General features: G+C 41.0%; 1 protein-coding gene across 2 annotated transcripts in view; it reads left to right on the forward strand.

Annotated features, from left to right (window-relative positions):
- Positions 1-6,339: 6,339 nt before the first annotated feature.
- The window catches only part of LOC101830901 (glutamyl aminopeptidase), a 75,200-nt gene continuing 62,124 nt past the window's right edge, over positions 6,340-19,415 (forward strand). Inside the window, exon 1 of one of the 2 annotated variants that reach the window (XM_040751801.1) lies at positions 6,340-7,337. In XM_040751801.1, the coding sequence (XP_040607735.1) occupies positions 6,730-7,337 (608 nt within the window). In that variant the 5' untranslated portion in view covers positions 6,340-6,729. The remainder of the gene's footprint in view (positions 7,338-19,415) is intronic. The other variant, XM_040751802.1, reaches the window with a different exon arrangement.

Below are 19,415 nucleotides of genomic sequence, written 5' to 3' on the forward strand. Positions count from 1 at the left end.
TTCATTTCCAGGCAATTGTGAATAAAACAGCAATAAATATGGTCCAGCAAACATCTCTGGCATAGGATGTCAAATCCTTTGGGTGTATGCCATGAGGTGGTATAGCTGAATAATATGGTGCATTTGTTTTTAGCTCTTTTAGAGTTTTCTACACTGACTTTCACTTCAGCTGATGAGTGGACAGTGGAAATGTGGTTCAATGCACTATAGAATGTTTTTCAGCTGTAAAGAAAACAAATCACAAAATTTGCAGGTCAATTGATAGAACTAGAACATATTCTACTGAGTGAGGTAACCCAGTCACAGAAAGACAAACGCCACATAGTCTCTGTCATCTGTGGCTCTTAACTCCAAAACTTCAGGTGTGAGTAGATAACCTAGAGTTACTACAGAAAGTAGAAAAGTAAAACAGCATCACCAGGTGTGTGCGATGGGGGATAGCGCGGAGAACAGTGGGATACAAGTGGGAAAATGGGAAAAATTAAGAGTAGCTTAATTAGGGAAGGTGAAGGGAGTCAACATAGAAGGAAGGAGGGTAAAATAACAGTAAGGATGTCCAAAAGCCATAAGGAAGCATATTGCTATTTATTTACCTAAAATTACAAATAATACAAGTAAGTCCATGAGTATACATATATACACATATATTTCAAACTAAAATCTCCCACATAGACTGACAGTTCTATCCTGCAAGAGCCACAGACTGTCTACCAAAAAACCCAGCACCAGGCATGAGGCCTTCTTTTGGTCAGGGGAGTTCTGGGGACTTTCCCCAAACTGTAAGCTATGGTTGCCCTTGGTTGCCTTCCGGAAATTGAAAGTAAGTCCCTATTGTTGAAGACACCACACGCTTCAGACATAGGATTTGGAGAAATTGAACTGGATCTGACTTAAAAGCCTCCTCCTTTGGGTACTAGTTTAATAGTACCAGAAGGCGACACTCGAAGTTTCAAGGGAGAAACAGTCAATAGTTCTAGCTGCTGTGATGTCTATGAACCATGACAATGATCATCACGGCAAGAGATCCCTTACAGCGCAACAGTGGCATTCATATCTCAGCTGTTTAGTTGGACAAGGCCTGCTCGACAGAGGGAAATCATGCCTGGTACTGGAAACCTTGCTATCTACACTAGGCTACTGAGGTCATGAATTTTAGGTGAGAATCTACTACTTCCACTTACTTAAGCCATTATTATAACTCCTAACTTCATTCTAAATATGTATCCTTTACCCACAGTGTAGATTTCATCCCTTATCAAGAAAACTCCTCTTTGTAGTAGAGGCTACAAAAGAAAACTACAACTGGTCCATATGCAGTGAACAAGTGATTGTGTGGCACTCAGCCTCAACTGACACAAGTATGATACAACTCATGCACCTAAAACTCAGGGACCAGAAAGGGTGAAGGGTAAGAAAGAGATGGGAGAAGAGCCAGAGGAACAGGAAGTCTGCTGTGAGAATTTTAGAAACAACAGAGAAGCTACACCCATGAAGTCTCAGCAACATGCCTGCCTTACACAAGACCTGAATGAGTACAGTAATAGATATATTAACATCGAAGGGGACAATCTTATGGGGCCTCAACCCTAAAAAGAACTACAGGCAGCTAAGAGATGCTGAGAGCAGGAAACACAGCCTTCCCTAGGGAGGAGCTCCTTGGTTATCCAACACCAAATGGTCAGCCCTGAAATAATATACAAGAAACATTATACAAGCTGAGCAGACTGTATTTACACACTTAGAAAGATGCTAACTCAGACAAGTCTTCCTGGTCCTCGGTGCCTACAGTCTTTCTGCCCTCTCTTTCTCCTGTTCCCTGAGGTTAAGATACAGGAGGCATCGCGGGGAAGGAGAGAGTGGTAACAGGACACAGTTGCTATGCAAGTGGGGAAAGGGTGCTTAACTAGGGAGAGGGAAAACAGGGTAACACAGACAGACAGAAGGAGGATGTTTGAAAAGCCACAGGCATCTATTATTTTATATTCTTACTTTAAAATACACACACGGGGGCTGGAGAGATGGCTCAGAGGTTAAGAGCACTGTCTGCTCTTCCAGAGGTCCTGAGTTCAATTCCCAGAAACCACATGGTGGCTCACAACCATCTACAATTCAATCTGGTGCCCTCTTCTGGCATGTAGACAGAACACTGTATATGTAATAAATAAATAAATCTTAAAAAAATAAAAAAAATAAAATACACACACACACACACTATGTTGTTGTTGTTGTTTTTTTATGTCAACCTGAAACAAACTAGAGTCATCTGAGAAGAAGGAACTCAGCTAAGAAAATGTCCCAATCAAATTGGCCTCTAGGCAAGCTCGTGGGACATTTTCCTTTCTTTTCTTTTCTGTTTAATTTGCTTACATTTTGAAGTTAAAATATAATTACATCATTTATTCTTTTCCTTTCTTCCCTCCATCCCTTCATACACTCCCTCCTTGCTTTCTATCAAATGCAAGGCCTCTTTTTCTTTAATTAGTGTGTGTGGATGTCAACTATATTTATAGATTTATAGAAGATGTCATGAATTCAAGGGATGGACATGAGAAGAATTAGAGGAAGACAAGGAAGGGTGGAAATTACGCCAAATTATGCAAACACAGTGTACTCACACATGAAATTCTTAAGTAAACTAATTTTAAAAGACTCAGAGTAGAGGAGGGAAGGGAAGGGCAGCGTGACTCCACTGAGGCTCCAGGAACACTGCAGTATGGGTGGTGAATTCTCAGCCACATCAAATACAGAGGCGCCTTCTTAACTCTAAACCCACGAGGGCTATAAAATTTACATCCTTAATAATAGCGACACTCTTAGCCATTTGGCAGGAAACTGTTGCCTAAAATAATACAACCTAGTGTACAGCTCCCACTTAGTTTATGGTGAAGCCAGCTTGTGTTTTTCTGTCTTTGCTTTCTTGAGCCATAGGTAAGGCTGAGACTAACCGGTAAGTGTCAAGGACCTGTTGAATAGCTACACAGGTGTTCATTATTGCTAGGAATTTTGAGTGTGGTCCTAGTGTCTGGTGAGGTGGTGGCACCCACACATAAAAGATCCCATAAGACTCTATGAAATAAGAAATTCTTGGCCCTAAAAGAAAAGTGCTAATGTGAAACTCCAACTGAAACAGAAAGGTGCATCCTAGGTGTCCAATGTCACCGTGAGTGTCTGGCCTCAGGGGACTCGACAGCATGAGAAGCCTTTCTCTTCTTCAAGCCCAGATAAGACTCCAAGCTCTGGAATAGTCTTTCCAGTCTCCCCTGGAATTTGAACTGGTTTTTTTCTTATCTTATCTTTATTTTATTTCAACACTTCCTGGATACTATAGCTACAAACTCTTGACTGTATGTATTCTTGGTATTCTCTTTCCCTTTTTATTTTATTGATTCATTAAGCAATCAGAAAGCATTGACTGTCAGAGAACAGAGCCTAGACTTCATACTCAAAAAAGCAGATCATCTCTATTGTTAAAAACTACTGGAAGAACTAGGCGTCGGTGGCATACGCCTTTAATCCCAACAGGCAGAGGCAGGCAGATCTCTGTGAGTTTGAAACCAGCCTTGTCTACTGAGCAAGTTCCAGAACAGGCTCCAAAAACAATAAAGAGAAACCCTGTCTCAAAAACAAAACAAAACTACTGAAAGTACTGGTCGAGGATCCACAGTATATGGCTGCTTATTTAGTTCACTTGCCAGGACATAATAAATGTGAATTAGTCAGAGTGGCTCTTCCATATATATATATATATATATATATATATATATATATATATATATATATATATATATATATATGTGATATATATGTGTGTGTGTATGTGTATATGTACATATATATATATATCATTCATCACAAGGTTATCCAATACAAATGACTTAGTCTAGGTGGCTGATGATTCACTGGTCTCCTCGCAGGACGAAATCCTTGCACCAGTGGCTGTCTTGATCCTCACTGTGAATGGCCTATGGAACGGGGATTTTCATGGTCAAGAGCCTCTTGCTGTAGACTCAGTCCTCCACTGCCAGTGAAAGAAAGAAGAGTAAGCAATGGCTGTAGCAGGAAAAGTGTGGAGTTATGGGAGCCGCCCGGCCATGCTGACCCTAGGCACGTCTAGTGCACATGCTTGATCTGCTGGCTGCTTTCCTTGGTCTGTGGTTTACATCTGTCAACAAGACAATCCCAGTATGTTGATCCTCACTGGATGAAGATATTTGGCCTAGAACTGGACCTTAGGCATGAAATTTATACAACACAACACACACACACACACACACACACACACACACACACACGTACCATGTAGTTAAGTACGTTTCATTTCTTTTAGGAAAAAGTACATTTTTTAATTCCTTTGGCACTTCAAGCAGAGTGGCCATTCTCGGTCATCTTGCAGTGCCCTTCCCCCTTCAAAGTCTTCGGCAGGTCAGAGCACAGGCTCAGAGCGCAGGCTCAGACCTGAGATGAGACACTATGTATCCAGACAGAGCAGAGTTTAAGGAAATGTGTATATGTGCACTGGCCTGAAATTAAAACAAAAAAAATGCTTCCAGCTTAACGTAATTATGTGTACGTTCTTTCAAATAGTTTTTCTCTTCATTCTATTCAATATGTTGAAGAAAATTTGATAACCATTTTGCATTTTGTTTTTGGAGACATACTGCAAAATGTTTGTCCCATCAAACATTTAGTGATATCTCAGATGATTTTTACAGTAAAATGGAAGAGGGAAATTCACAAGCTAGAATGTTGATTTACCAAAGGAAAAACAAAACAAACAAATGAGAAAGATCTCGAAAAGTTTAGGATGTTTCAAATATGAAATTAATAGTTACAAGATGAACCTATAATTTAGAAAATAAAACTCTTCTATTCTTTGTGTCAGCATTATTTCATGAGAAAATTCCACAAATGTTAGAGATTAGTGTTCTATTTTGACATTAAAGGGTTTCTTCTCTTTCTAGTATTTGCTAAAATTTGAAATTTGAAACCATTCTAAATTTAAAAATTAGAATGGGTTAAAGTAGTATTTCTCAGAATGTGTCCCATGGAAGAACACGAGTTCCCTAAAAAAAAAAAAAAAAAAGTCATCGGGTACTAGAGATGTTAAGAGCACTGGCTACTCTTCCAGAGGACCCTTCAGTTCCGAGCACCCACATGTCAGTCTCTCTCGGGCTTTACCTCACCAAGTAGGGTGTGCTGGCCTAGCAAGCCCCAGGGATATGCTTGTCTACAACTCCCCAACACTGGGATTCCAAGTTTTATACCATCACACTTATTTTATTTTATTTTCCTTTAACATGGGTTCTAGGAACCAAACTCAGGTCTTTGTGCTTGCAAAACAAGTACTTACTGACTGAGCCATCTCCCAGCCAGAGATTTTAATGTTATCTTACCTTGACCATAAGGACTGTCCTTTGGAAAATGTTAAGCTTTTAATAACCATTTAACCTTGAATATTTCTCCTCTTTAGATAAGAAAATCTGCAATGCAGTAAATATATGGACCTTCACCTCAAACAACCCAGCTTCAGACACCAATTCTGCTGTGGCTCAGCACTGACAATGTCTAAATGTCAATCTCACCTCCTCTTAAATGGGCATCACAATAGATCCGATCACATAGAGCCATGGGGAAAATTTAGAGACCAGTTTCTATAAGGTACCTTACATAGTGCACGCATGTAAACAGTTACTGAAACTTCTGTGAGTATGTTTGCATTGCTGTTGTCAGAGAATGGCTAGTGTCTGCATGTAGGCTACTTCCAAGGCCAGAACCTGTAAGTCTCCACACACACCTCACTCACTGCCAATCGGATCTTTGACAATGGATGGCATAGTCCAGTTTTGGCACCTACATCTGCTCCAAACCTGACTCGCTGTATCAAAGTCTCCAGAACACACTCTCACTTGGGAGCAAACTCTGAGACAAGCAGAGAGTCATCCTTGACTTTCTGTCCTCTCAAGCCTTCCATCCTCTTTGACCTTTCACAGCCTCCCTGACCAGCCAGTTTCCTTGTGTTTCCCCTTGTCTTGGGTACCTGGTTCAAGCAATGGGTCACCAACTAGCTAAGGGATCCTCAAATTTAGGAATTCCTCCAAGTATCCAACTCCAGGACATGATTTCCGCAGAGGGCAGAATTTGAATGTTTACATAATTTGAGGGATAAGAGGAAAAAAAAAACAAAACAGCTTCTTTGGCAAGCGACCTAATAAAATAGTGAAATTCAAGAAGCCCTTTGGCTGAGAGAGCTGGACTGCGCCCACAACAGGAAGATCTGGTGGCAAAGGTTGTGTTTTATACCGTAAGCACGCCACTTAGCCAAAGGTTTTCTCCCTCAAGGCTGCTGACAGAGGTCTGGCAAAATCTTTTCCTCCTGTTGGCCGATAGGCTCAAGCCCTGTTTTATATTTAACTTGCTCCAGTGCAGAAGGGGCCGGCCTGGGGAGACGCTGTTTATAGAGAGCTGGGCCAACATTCTCATCCGAACTCCTCCTTCAAGTAAGCTTCTCTCCTGGGTCTCCATTCTACTCCTTGGTTTCCGCATTCATCCTGGAGTGACTGGTGGAGACCAGCGGGACTGGAAAGAGGCACTGGACGCCAGAGAGGTGTGGGAAAGCATAGACAGACTGCCAAACCCGGGGACTCCTTCTGATTGAAAAGGGAAGTCAGCTGATGCTAGTTAGTTAAACTTGACATCCTTTCATGTGTGGCGTCTGACTTGGGGAGGAAAATGAACTCCGCAGAGCACCAGCCTTCTAAGAGATACTGCATTAGAGGCAAACATGTGGCCATCATCTGTGGGATGGTGGTGGCTGTCGGATTAATAGTGGGGCTTTCCGTGGGCTTAACCAGGTCGTGTGAATCCTCTGGAGACAATGGGCAGATCACAACCCCGGCTCCTGACGTGCCTCCCCAGGACCCGAACATCTGCCCTGACGAAGATCTGAGTGGAGAATGGGAAAACTTCAGGCTTCCAGACTACATCAGGCCAGTCCACTACGACCTGGAGGTGAAGCCCCTGATGGAGGAAGACAGGTACACGGGCAGAGTGAACATCTCTGTCAACGTGACCAAGCCCACGCGTTACCTGTGGCTGCACATCAGGGAGACCAAGATCACCACGAAGCCGGAGCTGTGGAAGCCCTCTGGGGAGAAGGTGTCTGTTGTGCGGTGCTTCGAGTACAAGAAGCAGGAGTACGTGGTGATCCAAGCTGAAGAAGAGCTTGCCGCCACCAGTGGCGGCAGTGCCTACCTGCTGGCCCTGGAGTTTGCCGGCTGGTTAAACGGCTCCCTCGTGGGGTTTTACAAAACCACTTACACCGAGAATGGGCAAGTCAGGTAGGTACTGCGCTTCTCTGAGCTCAACTTCTGCAATGCTTACTTCCCTTTCCTCTTTGCTTTCCATCTTTTATTTTGTTGGTCTGATCCCTGTCTGCCCTTGGCATCAATTCTGTTTGTTCATCTGAGAAGCAAAATGTCTTGCCCTATTGTGTTTTGAAATTCTATCACTGAGCTTGAAGGTCGTAAATGGAATGCCTGGTGCAGAGAAGCCAGTAAATCACTCACTGCCTCCTACCCCTAACAGCCACATAAACTACCTCAGATTGTTATGAATGGATGCATTTGGTACATTTCACTACTGATGTTTTTGGGATATATCACTGACGATTTTATAAGGATAAACAATTTCATTTGAAATGACAATTACATTAAATGTCAATTGTTATTTCGTGCAAATTCCTGGAATAGGGTCTTAATGGAAATTGCACAAGTAAGAAGTGTCCATCTGAGAAGAAAAGCCTGGCTGTGTCTTGTGGTCTTCTGTGGCCAGAACCAGTTTCTACCTAGGTTTTCAGGGAATGCTAAAGACACGTGTCTTGAATGGCGGATGTCTTGGAGCGACCAGCTATCACAAAGCATTCGATAGTAACACTAAGCCTTTTTTTTTTTTTTTTTTTTTTGGTTTTTACGAGACAGGGTTTCTCTGTATTGTTTTGGAGGCTGTCGGTCCTGCCCGGCCTCGAACTCACAGAGATCCGTCTGCCTCTGCCTCCCGAGTGCTAGGATTAAAGGTGTGCGCCACCACCTCCTGGCAACACTAAGCCTTTACAACATAAAAGACAGTCACATATGGTTTTCTTCCCTGTAGTGCTCCAAGCAGAAGTGTTGAAAATACACACTAAATAATAATTATAAACTAATATGTATCCTATCTAATCTAACCTATTATCTTTCTATCTGATATTCACACAAATCGGTGAGTTATCAGACCTTGGTTAAAGGCATAAGGGCCTTCTCTGAACTCACAGAGCCATCACACTGTGAGGACAGCCAGGAACCCAGGCTACACTATACCTGAACTGTCACTGGACTTGAACCTGACTGGAACTTTCCCTACACAGATTCTGCCGAGTTAAATGACTGAAAAAAAATCTGGGTATCACAAATCAAAAACGGGAGCTGGGCCAGTCCTCTGTCCTGTCTGAGGCATCTTACAGAGCAAAACAAAATCTCTCAGTCAGATGTCTTCCTATTGTTGACCAGATAGACCCAGCTTTACACTATTATTGTGTGGTACATGAGTAAGCTGTAGAGAAGGGACAATTGTAAGAAGACATGGGGGGATGGGGATCACATAGATCTATCATGCTAGCAATCAAGCTGGTTGATTTTTTTCCATTTTTAAAAATGACAGCATAGCAAAATATAACAGTTTCACAGCACAGAGGCACCGTAATACTTCCCTAGATAACCAAAGTTGAAACCAAGTTACATTTATAAAACTATATCTATCTCTGTGGATTTTGAAATTTAATACACATAAACTTTTTCTTTTGTCTTTAAATATGTACAAAAGTCTGATGTTGAAACATATATATTGTGTTTTCATCTTCTTTTGATTTCAAAACAATTTTCTTTTTTAAAATTTAGGTTTTCCTTTTTACTTAATTTTTTTTCATTTTACATACCAGCCCAAGTTCTCCTCCTTCCCCTTCTCCTTGATCCCCACTCCTCCTTTCCCACCCCTCATCCACTCCTCAGAGCGGGTAAGGCCTTTCCTGGAGAGGTAACAAAGTCTGGCAAGACCTTCCAGTTTTTTCTCTTCTTAATGTGAGCATTTATTGTTATAGACTTTCTTCTTAGAAATGACTTTATTACATCCCATAGGATTTTGTATGTTGTGTTTTAATTTTCATTTAACTATAAACATGTCTAATTGCTTTTTTATTTCTATATTGACACATTTTTATTCAATACTGAGTTGTACAATTTCTATGCTTTTGTATACATTTCTATTGTTGATAGCCAGCTTCAACTCATGGTGGTCAGATAGGATACAGAATATTAGTAAAACATTCTTTTTTTTTTTTTTTTTGGTTTTTTCGAGACAGGGTTTCTCTGTGGCTTTGGAGGCTGTCCTGGAACTCGCTTGGTAGTCCAGCCTGGTCTCGAACTCACAGAGATCCGCCTGCCTCTGCCTCCCGAGTGCTGGGATTAAAGGCGTGCGCCACCAACGCCCGGCTAGTAAAACATTCTTATATCTGTAAATAAATATAAATTTAGAAAAAAAGAATCTGATGTTGAAGATTGTGCACTGTCTCATAAATGCATTGAATTCTCTCAGTTCCTGTTGTTGGACATTGGTGCTGCTTCTACTATATTATTATAAGCACATCAGAAGTTATTATCCTAAAAGTTGAATTACCAGGTCAAGGGTGCAAGCACACCAAAAAACTTGGTAGCACTAAACTTTATTTATACATGAATAATACAGTCATTGCAGAGAATCTGAAAAACAAAACAGTGAAAAGTTAACCTGTTATTTGGTATTCTTTTCCACTAAGTATGCATATCTAAGTTGGTCCTACATAATGTAAGGAACAACCTTATAAATAATCACCTGTGCCTATCTCCAGTTTGAGTTTTCTGTTGTTTCTCATAGCATTGGTAGGGCTTAAGATGAAGTTTTGATATTATGGTGGGGTTTACATAGAGGCAAATGAGAAGGTAAAAGGCCAGAGAAATCATGGTGAGAACAAGAAAGTGAGTTTGTTGGTAAGGTTTATATAAAGAAGCAAGCTAGAGATAACTTGAGGGAGGACACTGGAGATAACTGTGGAAAGAAGGGAGACAGTCACTATGGCGACAGGGGAAGAATTAGTGAGGGTGACACAGGGGTCATGGATTGTCAAAGACAGACACCTTCATCCATGCATAGAGGACAGAGCAGATCGGGGTGGAGAGATAGGCAAACCAGGTGACATCAAGACGGGGACGAGAGGACACATGGGGAAAAAGCCTACAGGGGAAACAACTCAGACCTGTCGCTTGACTGATGGTGGGGATGGGCCGAAGTTATGGGTCCAGGATGCCCAAGATGTAGCATCTGAGTGATGGTCCTACGTTTTAGTTGATACTGGAAACAGAAGGAGGTGGTATAGAAGGATGACGTTGATGTAGAAGTTCAGTTTTAGACCTGTTGAAGCCTCTTAGACACAGCTAGTAGGATTTGGGGCAAATACCTCTGAATCAAAAAGCTAAGGTTTATAGTATGATTTAGTAGCTTTGTGAAAACACTGTATACATGGAAAAATGCATCATCACACACAAATATGTATACTCCATTGTGAGGTTTTGCTCTTGAGATTTTAGCTGTAGTAAGATGATGCTCAGCTCGTAGAAGGTTATCCCTACAGAGTGAGATTTATGAGGAGGTCTTGTGTGCTTGCTGAGGGGCTAGTGATTTTTCTTTACTTTGGAGGCAAGGGAATTTTAGCTGGCCTTTAATATGTCCTGGGTAAAAAGCAGCACAATTTGGAATTAAATAATGAACTGGTTTGTTCAATCCACCATACGACTCCATTGAGATGTAGGAGATGTAAGTGGCCACTCTGCATCAAGTGAGCAGCTCGTGTGCATGACTTGGGAACCCTTGACAGACTGTAGACACAGCGCTGGTAGTTGCTACCCCTACAGCAAAAGCGCCCCCTGCTTAAGGATTTTAGCCAGACTTTGCTGCTTGTATCTTGCTGGCTCACGTTATGAAGTTGTTGAACACAGCTGGGAGTCATCTTTGGGAGCATGATGCCAGTCACTTATGAGATAACCCAGTCCTTTGGGGTTTTCTTTTCTAAAGCTGATTCAGGGTGACCTTGGTTTCTCCTTCCTCAGCTTTCTCAAAAGCATGTTGGTCTTGAGCTGTTAAGGGAGGTAGACAACTCGCTGATGGTGAGTTAATAAGCTACAAGGAGCAGGATTTTAAAGTCCAGTGGATGACTTATTAGCATGTCCCAGGGAGGTCTCCCGGAGAAGTGGCTTGCTCAGCACATTTGCTGGTGGAATTAATTACTCAGAACACTGCAATCACTTCTGAGTGTCTCCTGCTGTCCTTAGGCAGGAGTCATCCATTTGCAGCCCAGCTCAGTTTTTACAAGGGACTTTTTTTTCCTTTTTCTTTAAATTAGAAACAAGTTTGCTTCACATGTCAATCCCAGATCCCTCTCCCTCCCCTCCTACCCTGCCCCTCACCAAACCCCCCAACCCTTCACCTCATGGCCCCTTCGCTCCCCAGGTGGGGTGAGGCCTTCCATGGGGAATTTTCAAAGTCTGTCGTATCATCCTTGGCAGGGACTAGGCCTTCCCCCATGTGTCCAGGCTGACAGAGCATCCCTCCACGTGGAATGGGCTCCCAAAGTTCATTTGGGTGCCAGGGATAAATACTGATCTACTAAGGCCCGATAGATTGCCAAATCCTCCTCACTGACACCCTTGTTCAGGGGGTCTGGATCAATTCCATGCTGGCCTCTCAGTAACCAGTCTGGGGTCCATGAGCTCCTCCTTGTTCAGGTCAGCTGCCTCTGTGGGTTTCACCAGGCTGGTCTTGACTCCTTTGCTCATCACTCCTTTTTTTAACTGAGTTCCAGGGGTTTAGTTCAGTGTTTAGCTGTGGGTGCCTGCCTCTGCTTCCATCAGTCACTGGATAAAGACTCAAGGATGGCATATAAGGTAGTCATCAATCTCATTATCAGGGGAGGACATTTAAGGTAGCCTCTCCACTATTGCTTAGATTGCTAGTTGGTGTCATCATTGTAGATCTCTGAAAATCTCACTAGTGCCAGATCTCTCCTGAAATCTATAATGGCTCCCTATATTATGGTATCTCTCATCCTGCTCTCCTCTATTCTTACCCTGACTCAAACATTCCTACTCCTGTATGTCCGTCCTCCTCTCCCTTCCTCTTCTCCCCCCTCTTTCTTCCAGCTCCCTCTCCTCTACCTCCCACCATGCTCCCAATCCCCTCAGGAGATGCTGTCCCATTTTCCTTCTCAGGGGTACCATGCATATGTCTCTTAGGGTCCTCCCTGTTTCCCAGATTCTCTGGCAGTGGGATTGTAGGCTGGAAATCCCCTGCTCCATGTCTAAAATCCATATATGAGTGAGTCCATACCATGTTTGTCTTTTTGTGACTGGGTTACCTCCCTCAGGATGGTTTCTTCTAGTGCCATCCATTAGCCTGGGAATTTCAAGATTCCATTGGTTTTTGTTCTGCTGAGTAGTACTCCATTGTGTAAATGTACCACATTCTCTTTATCCACTCTTCAGTTGAGGGACATCTAGGTGGCTTCCAAATTCTGGCTATTACAAATAATGCTGCTATGAACATAGTGTAACAGACATCCTTATTTTATGAATGTGCATCCTTTTGGATATATGCCTAAGAGTGGAATTGCTGGGTCTTGTGGTTGGTTGATTCCCATTTTCCTGAGGAATCTTTATACTGATCTCCAAAGTGGCTGTGCAAGTTGGCACTCCCACCAGCAGTGGAGGAGTGTATCCCTTTCTCCACATCCTCTCCAGTATAAACTGTCACTAGTGTTTTTGATTTTAGACATTCTAACAGGAGTGAGATGGTATCTCAGAGTTGTTTGGATTTGCATTTCCCTGATGTCTAAGGATGTTGAACACTTTCTCAAGTCTATCAGCCATTTTAGCCTCCTCTATTGAGAATTCACTATTTAGTTCTGTACCCCACTTTTTAATTGGATTATTTGGTGTTTTGGTGATTAACTTCTTGAGTTCTTTGTATATTTTGGAAATCAGCCCTCTGTCAGATGTAGGGTTGGTGAAGATCTTTTCCCATTCTGTGGGCTGCCATTTTGTCTTGTTGACTGTGTTCTTTGCCTTACAGAAGCTTCTTAGTTTGAGGAGGTTCCATTTGTTAATTGTCTATCTCACTGTCTGTGCTACTGGTGTTATGTTCAGGAAGCAGGTTTCCTGTACCAATTCGTTTGAGGGTACCACCTACTTTCTCTTCTAAGAGGTTCAGTGTGGCTGGATTTATGTTTAGGTCTTTGTCCATTTGGACTTAAGTTTTGTGCATGGTGATAGATATGGATCTATCTGCAGTCTTCACACCAGCATCCAGTTATGCTAGAACCATTTATTGAAGATGCTTCCTTTTTTCCATTGTATAATTTTAGCTTCTTTGTCAAATTCAGGTGTTCATAGATGTGTGGATCCATATCAGGGTTTTCAATTAGATTCCATTAGTCTACCTGTCTGTTTTTGTGCCAATATCAAGCAGTTTTCAGGACTGTAGCTCTACAGTAGAGCTTGAAGTCAGGGATGGTGATGCCTCTGGAGGTTCCTTTATTGTACAGGGTTATTTTTGTTATCCTGGGTCTTTTGTTTTTCCATATACTGTTGAGAATTGTCCTTTCAAAGTCTATGAAGAATTATGCTGGCATTTTGATAGGGATTGCATTGAATCTGTAGATTGCCTTTGGTTAGATTGCCATTTTTACCATGTTGATCCATCCTGTCTAAGAGCATGGGAGATCTTTCCATTTTCTGGTGTCTTTTTAATTTTTTCTTTAAAGACTCAAAGTTCTTGTCACACAGGTCTTTCGTCTCTTTGGTTAGAGTTACCCCAAGGTATTTTATGTTGCTTATGATCATTGTAAAGGATGATGTTTCTCTGATTTCTTTCTCAGCCTCTTTATTGTCTATATATAGTAGAGCTACTGGTTTTTTTTAAGTTAATCTTGTATCCTGCCACTTTGCTGAAGGTGTTAATCAGCTATAGGAGTTCCCTGGTAGAGTTTTTTGGGTTACTTATGTACGCTATCATATCATCTGCAAATAGTGAAGCTTGACTTCTTCCTTTCCAATTTGTATCCCCTTGATCTCCTTTTGTTGTCTTATTGCTCTAGCAAGAACTTCAAGTACAGTATTGAACAGATATGGAGAGAGTTGACAACCTTGTCTTGTTCCTGATCTTAGAGGAATCACCTTGAGTTTCTCTCCATTCAGTTTGATGTTGGCTGTTGGTTTGCTGTATATTGCCTTTATTATGTTTAGGTATGTTGCTGTTATCCCTGATTTCTCCAAGACCTTTATCATCAAGGGGTGTTGGATTTTGCCAAAGGCTTTTTCAGGATCTATTGAGATGATCATGTGGCTTTTCTTTTTCAGATTGTTTATATGGTGGATTACATTGATGGATTTTCGTATGTTGAACCATCCCTGCATCCCTGGGATGAAACCTACTTGATCATGGTGGATGGTTTTTCTGATGTGTTCTTGGATTCAATTTGCCAGTATTTTATTGAGTATTTTTGCATCAATGTTCATGAGGGATATTGCTCTGTAGTTCCTTATTTTAGTTGTGTCTTTGTGTGGTTTGGGTACTAAAGTAATTATAGCTTTGTAAAAAGAGTTTGGCAGTGACTCTTCTGCTTCTATTGTGTGGAACAATTTGAAGAGTATTGGTATTAGCTCTTCTTTGAATTTCTGGTAGAATTCTGCACTGAAACCATCTGGCCCTGGACTTTTTTTGGTTGGAAGACTTTTTATGGCTGCTTCTATTTCTTTAGGGGTTATAGATTTATTTAATTTTTGGTAAGTGATATCTATCCAGAAAATTGTGCATTTCCTTTAAATTTTCTAATTTTGTGGAGTACAGATTTTCAAAGTATGACTTGATGATTCTCTGGATTTCCCCAGTGTCTGTTATTATATCCCCCTTTTCATTTCTGGTTTTGTTAATTAGCATGTTCTCTTTCTGCCTTTTGGTTAGGTTAGATAAAGGTTTGTCTTTCTTGTTGATTTTCTCAAACAACCAACTCTTAGTTTCATTGATTCTTTGCATTGTTTTCTTTGTTTCTACTTTATTAATTTCAGATCTCAATGTGATTATTTCCTGGTGTCTACTCCTCCTGGGCAAGTTTGCTTCATTTTGTTCTAGAGCTTTCAGGTGTTCTGTTAATTCTCTAGTGTGACTATTGTCCAGTTTCTTCATGTGGGCACTTAGTGCTATGAACTTTCCTCTTAAAACTGCTTTCAGAGTGTCCCAGAGGTTTGGGTATGTTGTGTCTTCATTTTCATTGAATTCTAGGGAGTCTTTGATTTCTTTCTTTATTTCCTCCTTACCCAGCAATGATACAATTGAACATTATTCAATTTCCATGACTTTGTGAGGTTTCTGCAATTTGTGTTGTTGTCGAATTCTAATTTTAAGCCATGGTGGTCTGATAAGATACAGGGGATTATTCCATTTTTTTGTATCTGTTGAGGTTTGCTTTATTGTCAAGTATGTGGTCGATTTTAGAGAAGGTTCCATGTGGTGCTGAGAAGAAGGTATATTCTTTTTTGTTTTGATGGAATGTTCTATAGATGTCTGTTAAACCAAATTTGGTCATAACTTCTGTTAGTTCCTTTGTTAAGTTCCTGTCTAGTGGCCCTTTCCAGTGGTGAGAGTAGGGTGTTGAAGTCTCTCACTATAAGTATGTGGGGTTTAATGTGTGACTTGAGTTTTAGTAATGTTTCTTTTACAAATGTGGGTGCCTTTGTATTTGGGGCATAGATGTTCAGAATTGAGACTTTATCCTGATAGATTTTTCCTATGATGAATATGAACTGTCCTTCTTCAATTCTTTTTATTAATTTTAGTTTGAAGTATAACTTGTTAGATATTAGGCTAGCTATACCCGCTTGCTTCTTAGGTCCATTTGATTGGAAAATCTTTTCCCAACTCTTAACTCTGAGGTAATGTCTGTCTTTGAAGTTGAGGTGTGTTTCTTGTATGCAGTAGAAGGATGGATTCCGTCTTCGTATCCATTCTATTAGTCTGTGTCTTTTTATAGGTGAGTTAAGATAATTGGTATTGAGGGATATTAATGACCATTGATTGTTGATTCTTATTTGTTTTGGATTCAATTTGGTGGTGGTATTATGTGTGAGTTTTTCCCCTATTTCTGGTTTTTGGTAAAGTGAGATTATCTATTGCCTATGTTATTGTGAGTGTAGTTAACTTCCTTGGGTTGAAGTTTTCCTTCCAGAGCTTTCTGTAGGGCTGGATTTGTGGATATGTATTGTATAATTCTGGTTTTGTCATGGAATATCTTGTTTTCTCTATCTATAGTGATTGAGAGTTTTGCTGGGTATAGTAGTCTGGGCTGGAATCTGTGTTCTCTTAGTGTTTGTAGAACATCTATCGAGGACCTTCTGACTTTAATTGTTTCCATGGAGAAGTCAGGTGTAATTCTGATAGGTCTGCCTTTATATGTTACTTGGCCTTTTTCCTTTGCTGCTCTTAATATTCTTTCTTTATTCTGTATATTTGGTGTTTTGATTATTATGTGGTAAGGAAACTTTTTTTTTGGTTCAGTCTATTTGGTGTTCTTATACTTTCATAGGCATGCCCTTCTTCAGGTTGGGAAAGTTTTCTTCCATGATTTTGGTTGAATATGTTTTCTGTACCATTGAGCAGGGCTTCTTCACCTTCTTCTATACCTATTATTCTTAAGTCTTTTCATGGTGTCCCATATTTCCTGGATATTTTGTGTTAAGGATTTGTTGGATTTAAGATTTTCTTTTGTTGATGAATCTATTTTCTTTAGTTTATCTTCAGCACCTGAGATTCTCTCTTCCATCTCTTGTATTCTATTTGTTATGCTTACATCTGTAGTTTCTGGTCATTTATTCAGTTTTTCTATTTCCAGTATTCCCTCAATTTGTGTTTTGTTTATTGTCTCTATTTTAGTTTTCAGGTCTTGAACTGTTTGAATTATTTCCTTCATCTGTTTGGTCCCCTCTCCCCCTTGGCTTTCCTTGCGAGATTTGTTGATCTCTTGCATTTTTTTGGTTTGTTTTTTTCTTTCATTTCTTTAAGAGATTTTCTCATACCCTCTTTGAGGGTGTCTATCATTTCCATGAGGCTGTTTTTACGGTCATTCTCATCTGTTTTATCTGTGTTGGGATGTTCAGGTCTTGCTGGTGTAGAGTCCTGAGGCTCTGGTGGTGTCATGTAAGTTTTTCTGTTGTTGGATGTGTTCATATACTGTCATCTTCTTATCTCTTCTTCCAGTGGGTCTGTGGGGGGGGTCTCTCCCTCTCCTGGTGGGTATGGATTCAAAACTCCATCCTCCCCCGCCCTCCTGGAGAGTAGAGAGCCAAGACCAGAATTGTGACCGGGGTTTGTGTTGCCTGCTTTTTTCTGCCTCCAGGTCCCTCTGCGAGGTTCAGTGGCAGGAAGGTTCTGGAGGCCTCAGTTTCAGGGGACTTGAAGAGATGGGAGGTGGGCTAGAAGAGACCCTGGGACTCACCTCTCTACTCTCGGGTGGAGGGGCAAGCCCGGAATGGTGGCTGATGAGGTTGCCTGCTTTGTTCTACCTAAAAAGGACTCTTAGTCATCAGATAAAGAATGTGACCTAAAATCACTTTATATTGCTGTCTTACATGTCTTATTTGCAAATTTGCTTAGCATTTAGGAAATTCTGGTGGCAATTCAAAGAGCTGGCCATCTATCGACAGAGTTTTCTGAGTTCTTCTGTAGACAATGAGAGAAAAAAGAAACAAGTTACCTTTGCTTGTTGTTGTTATTTTGGTTTGGTTTGGTTTGGTTTTTCAGAGACAGGGTCTCACTATGTAGCTCTGGATATCCTGAAACTCACTATGTAGACTAGGATGACCCCAAATACACAAAGATCTACCTGCCTCTGCCTCCCAAGTGATGGAATTAAAGGCACACACCACCATGCTTGGCACAAGTTACCATTTCAAAATATGGTTGCATTACCATTAAGACTTACACACAATATTTTTCCAGTATATAGTCCAGTTAAATATTTTAGACTGCAGAAAGCACTGTGTCATAAAATATGGGGCTAATATGGTCGTGCATGTGTAAATCCCAAATATTTGAGGAGAAAGACCATCAACCCAAATCATCATGGTTAAATTAATTAAAGCAAACAATTAATCAAAGCAAGCTTTTTTGTTTGTGTACACAGAATTTCTCTTCCTAAATGTGGGGTTCAAGAGATCAGCATTAGAAGTGAGGAAGATAATGTTTTTACAGCTCAGGGGTAGGGGTTTCCTTTTTTTTTTAAATATAGGGTTTTTTTTTTCCTCTTCCTTTTTTTAAAATTTAAGTTAGAAACAAGTTTGTTTCACATGTCAATCCCAGCTCCCTCTCCCTCCCCTCCTTCCCATCCCTGGGTACGGGTTTTCAAATGGAGGGTTTCGCAGACAAAATAGTAGGATTACAGGAGCAGAACATAAACAACAAATTAGTCTTAACAACCTCTTGAAACAAAGACATGATTGCAAGGTGGTCATACCAAGGTAGTCATACACGTGGTTACAATAACCTTTTGAAATAAAGACACGGTTATTGTTTTCTGGAACAGGCAGAACAGAAACATTTGTAGTTAAGGTTATAGGTGGAGGACAGCCCCATCCTTGAGAAACAGAGATGCAATCCTGAACCGGAATGAACCTAGTTTGTCTGGACTATAAAATGACTTTTAAGCCTAAAGTGGAGGCAGGCTGGTTCATCACATGATTTTAACCCAATACTGGGGCAGCTGAGGCAGGAAGATGAGGAGTTCAAGGCTTACCTGGACCACATAGCATGGTCCTGCCTCAGAAAGGCAAAAAAAAAAGTATACTTTGTTCTTGAGATTTACAATGAATAGCATGGGGGTGTGTCTTGGCTCTATTATACACATATCAAGGGAGTTACTTCATATGATGATCCCTAAGGTATGTCCGGCAATATTTACTCTGGTGACTACATTTTTTTTTTGGATTTTTGAGACAGGGTTTCTCTGTGGCTTTGGAGGCTGTCCTGGAACTCGCTTTGTATACCAGGCTGGCCTCGAACTCACAGAGATCCGCCTGCCTCTGCCTCCCGAGTGCTGGGATTAAAGGCGTGTGCCACCAACGCCCGGCTGCTGACTACATTTTACACTGTCTGAAGACACAAAATCAGGTTTTGTGAGTTGCTGAAGGTCACATGTGGAAAGACAAAAGAAGATTAGAATCTCAGGATTATTTCTCTTAGAAGAGAGTTTTTCCTTTAAAATCCCATGGCTCAGCACTTTGACGGGGTAGGGGGACAATACTTATTTT

Source organism: Mesocricetus auratus, unplaced genomic scaffold, assembly GCF_017639785.1.
Source record: "Mesocricetus auratus isolate SY011 unplaced genomic scaffold, BCM_Maur_2.0 Super-Scaffold_100009, whole genome shotgun sequence".
NCBI classification, from domain to species: domain Eukaryota; kingdom Metazoa; phylum Chordata; class Mammalia; order Rodentia; family Cricetidae; genus Mesocricetus; species Mesocricetus auratus.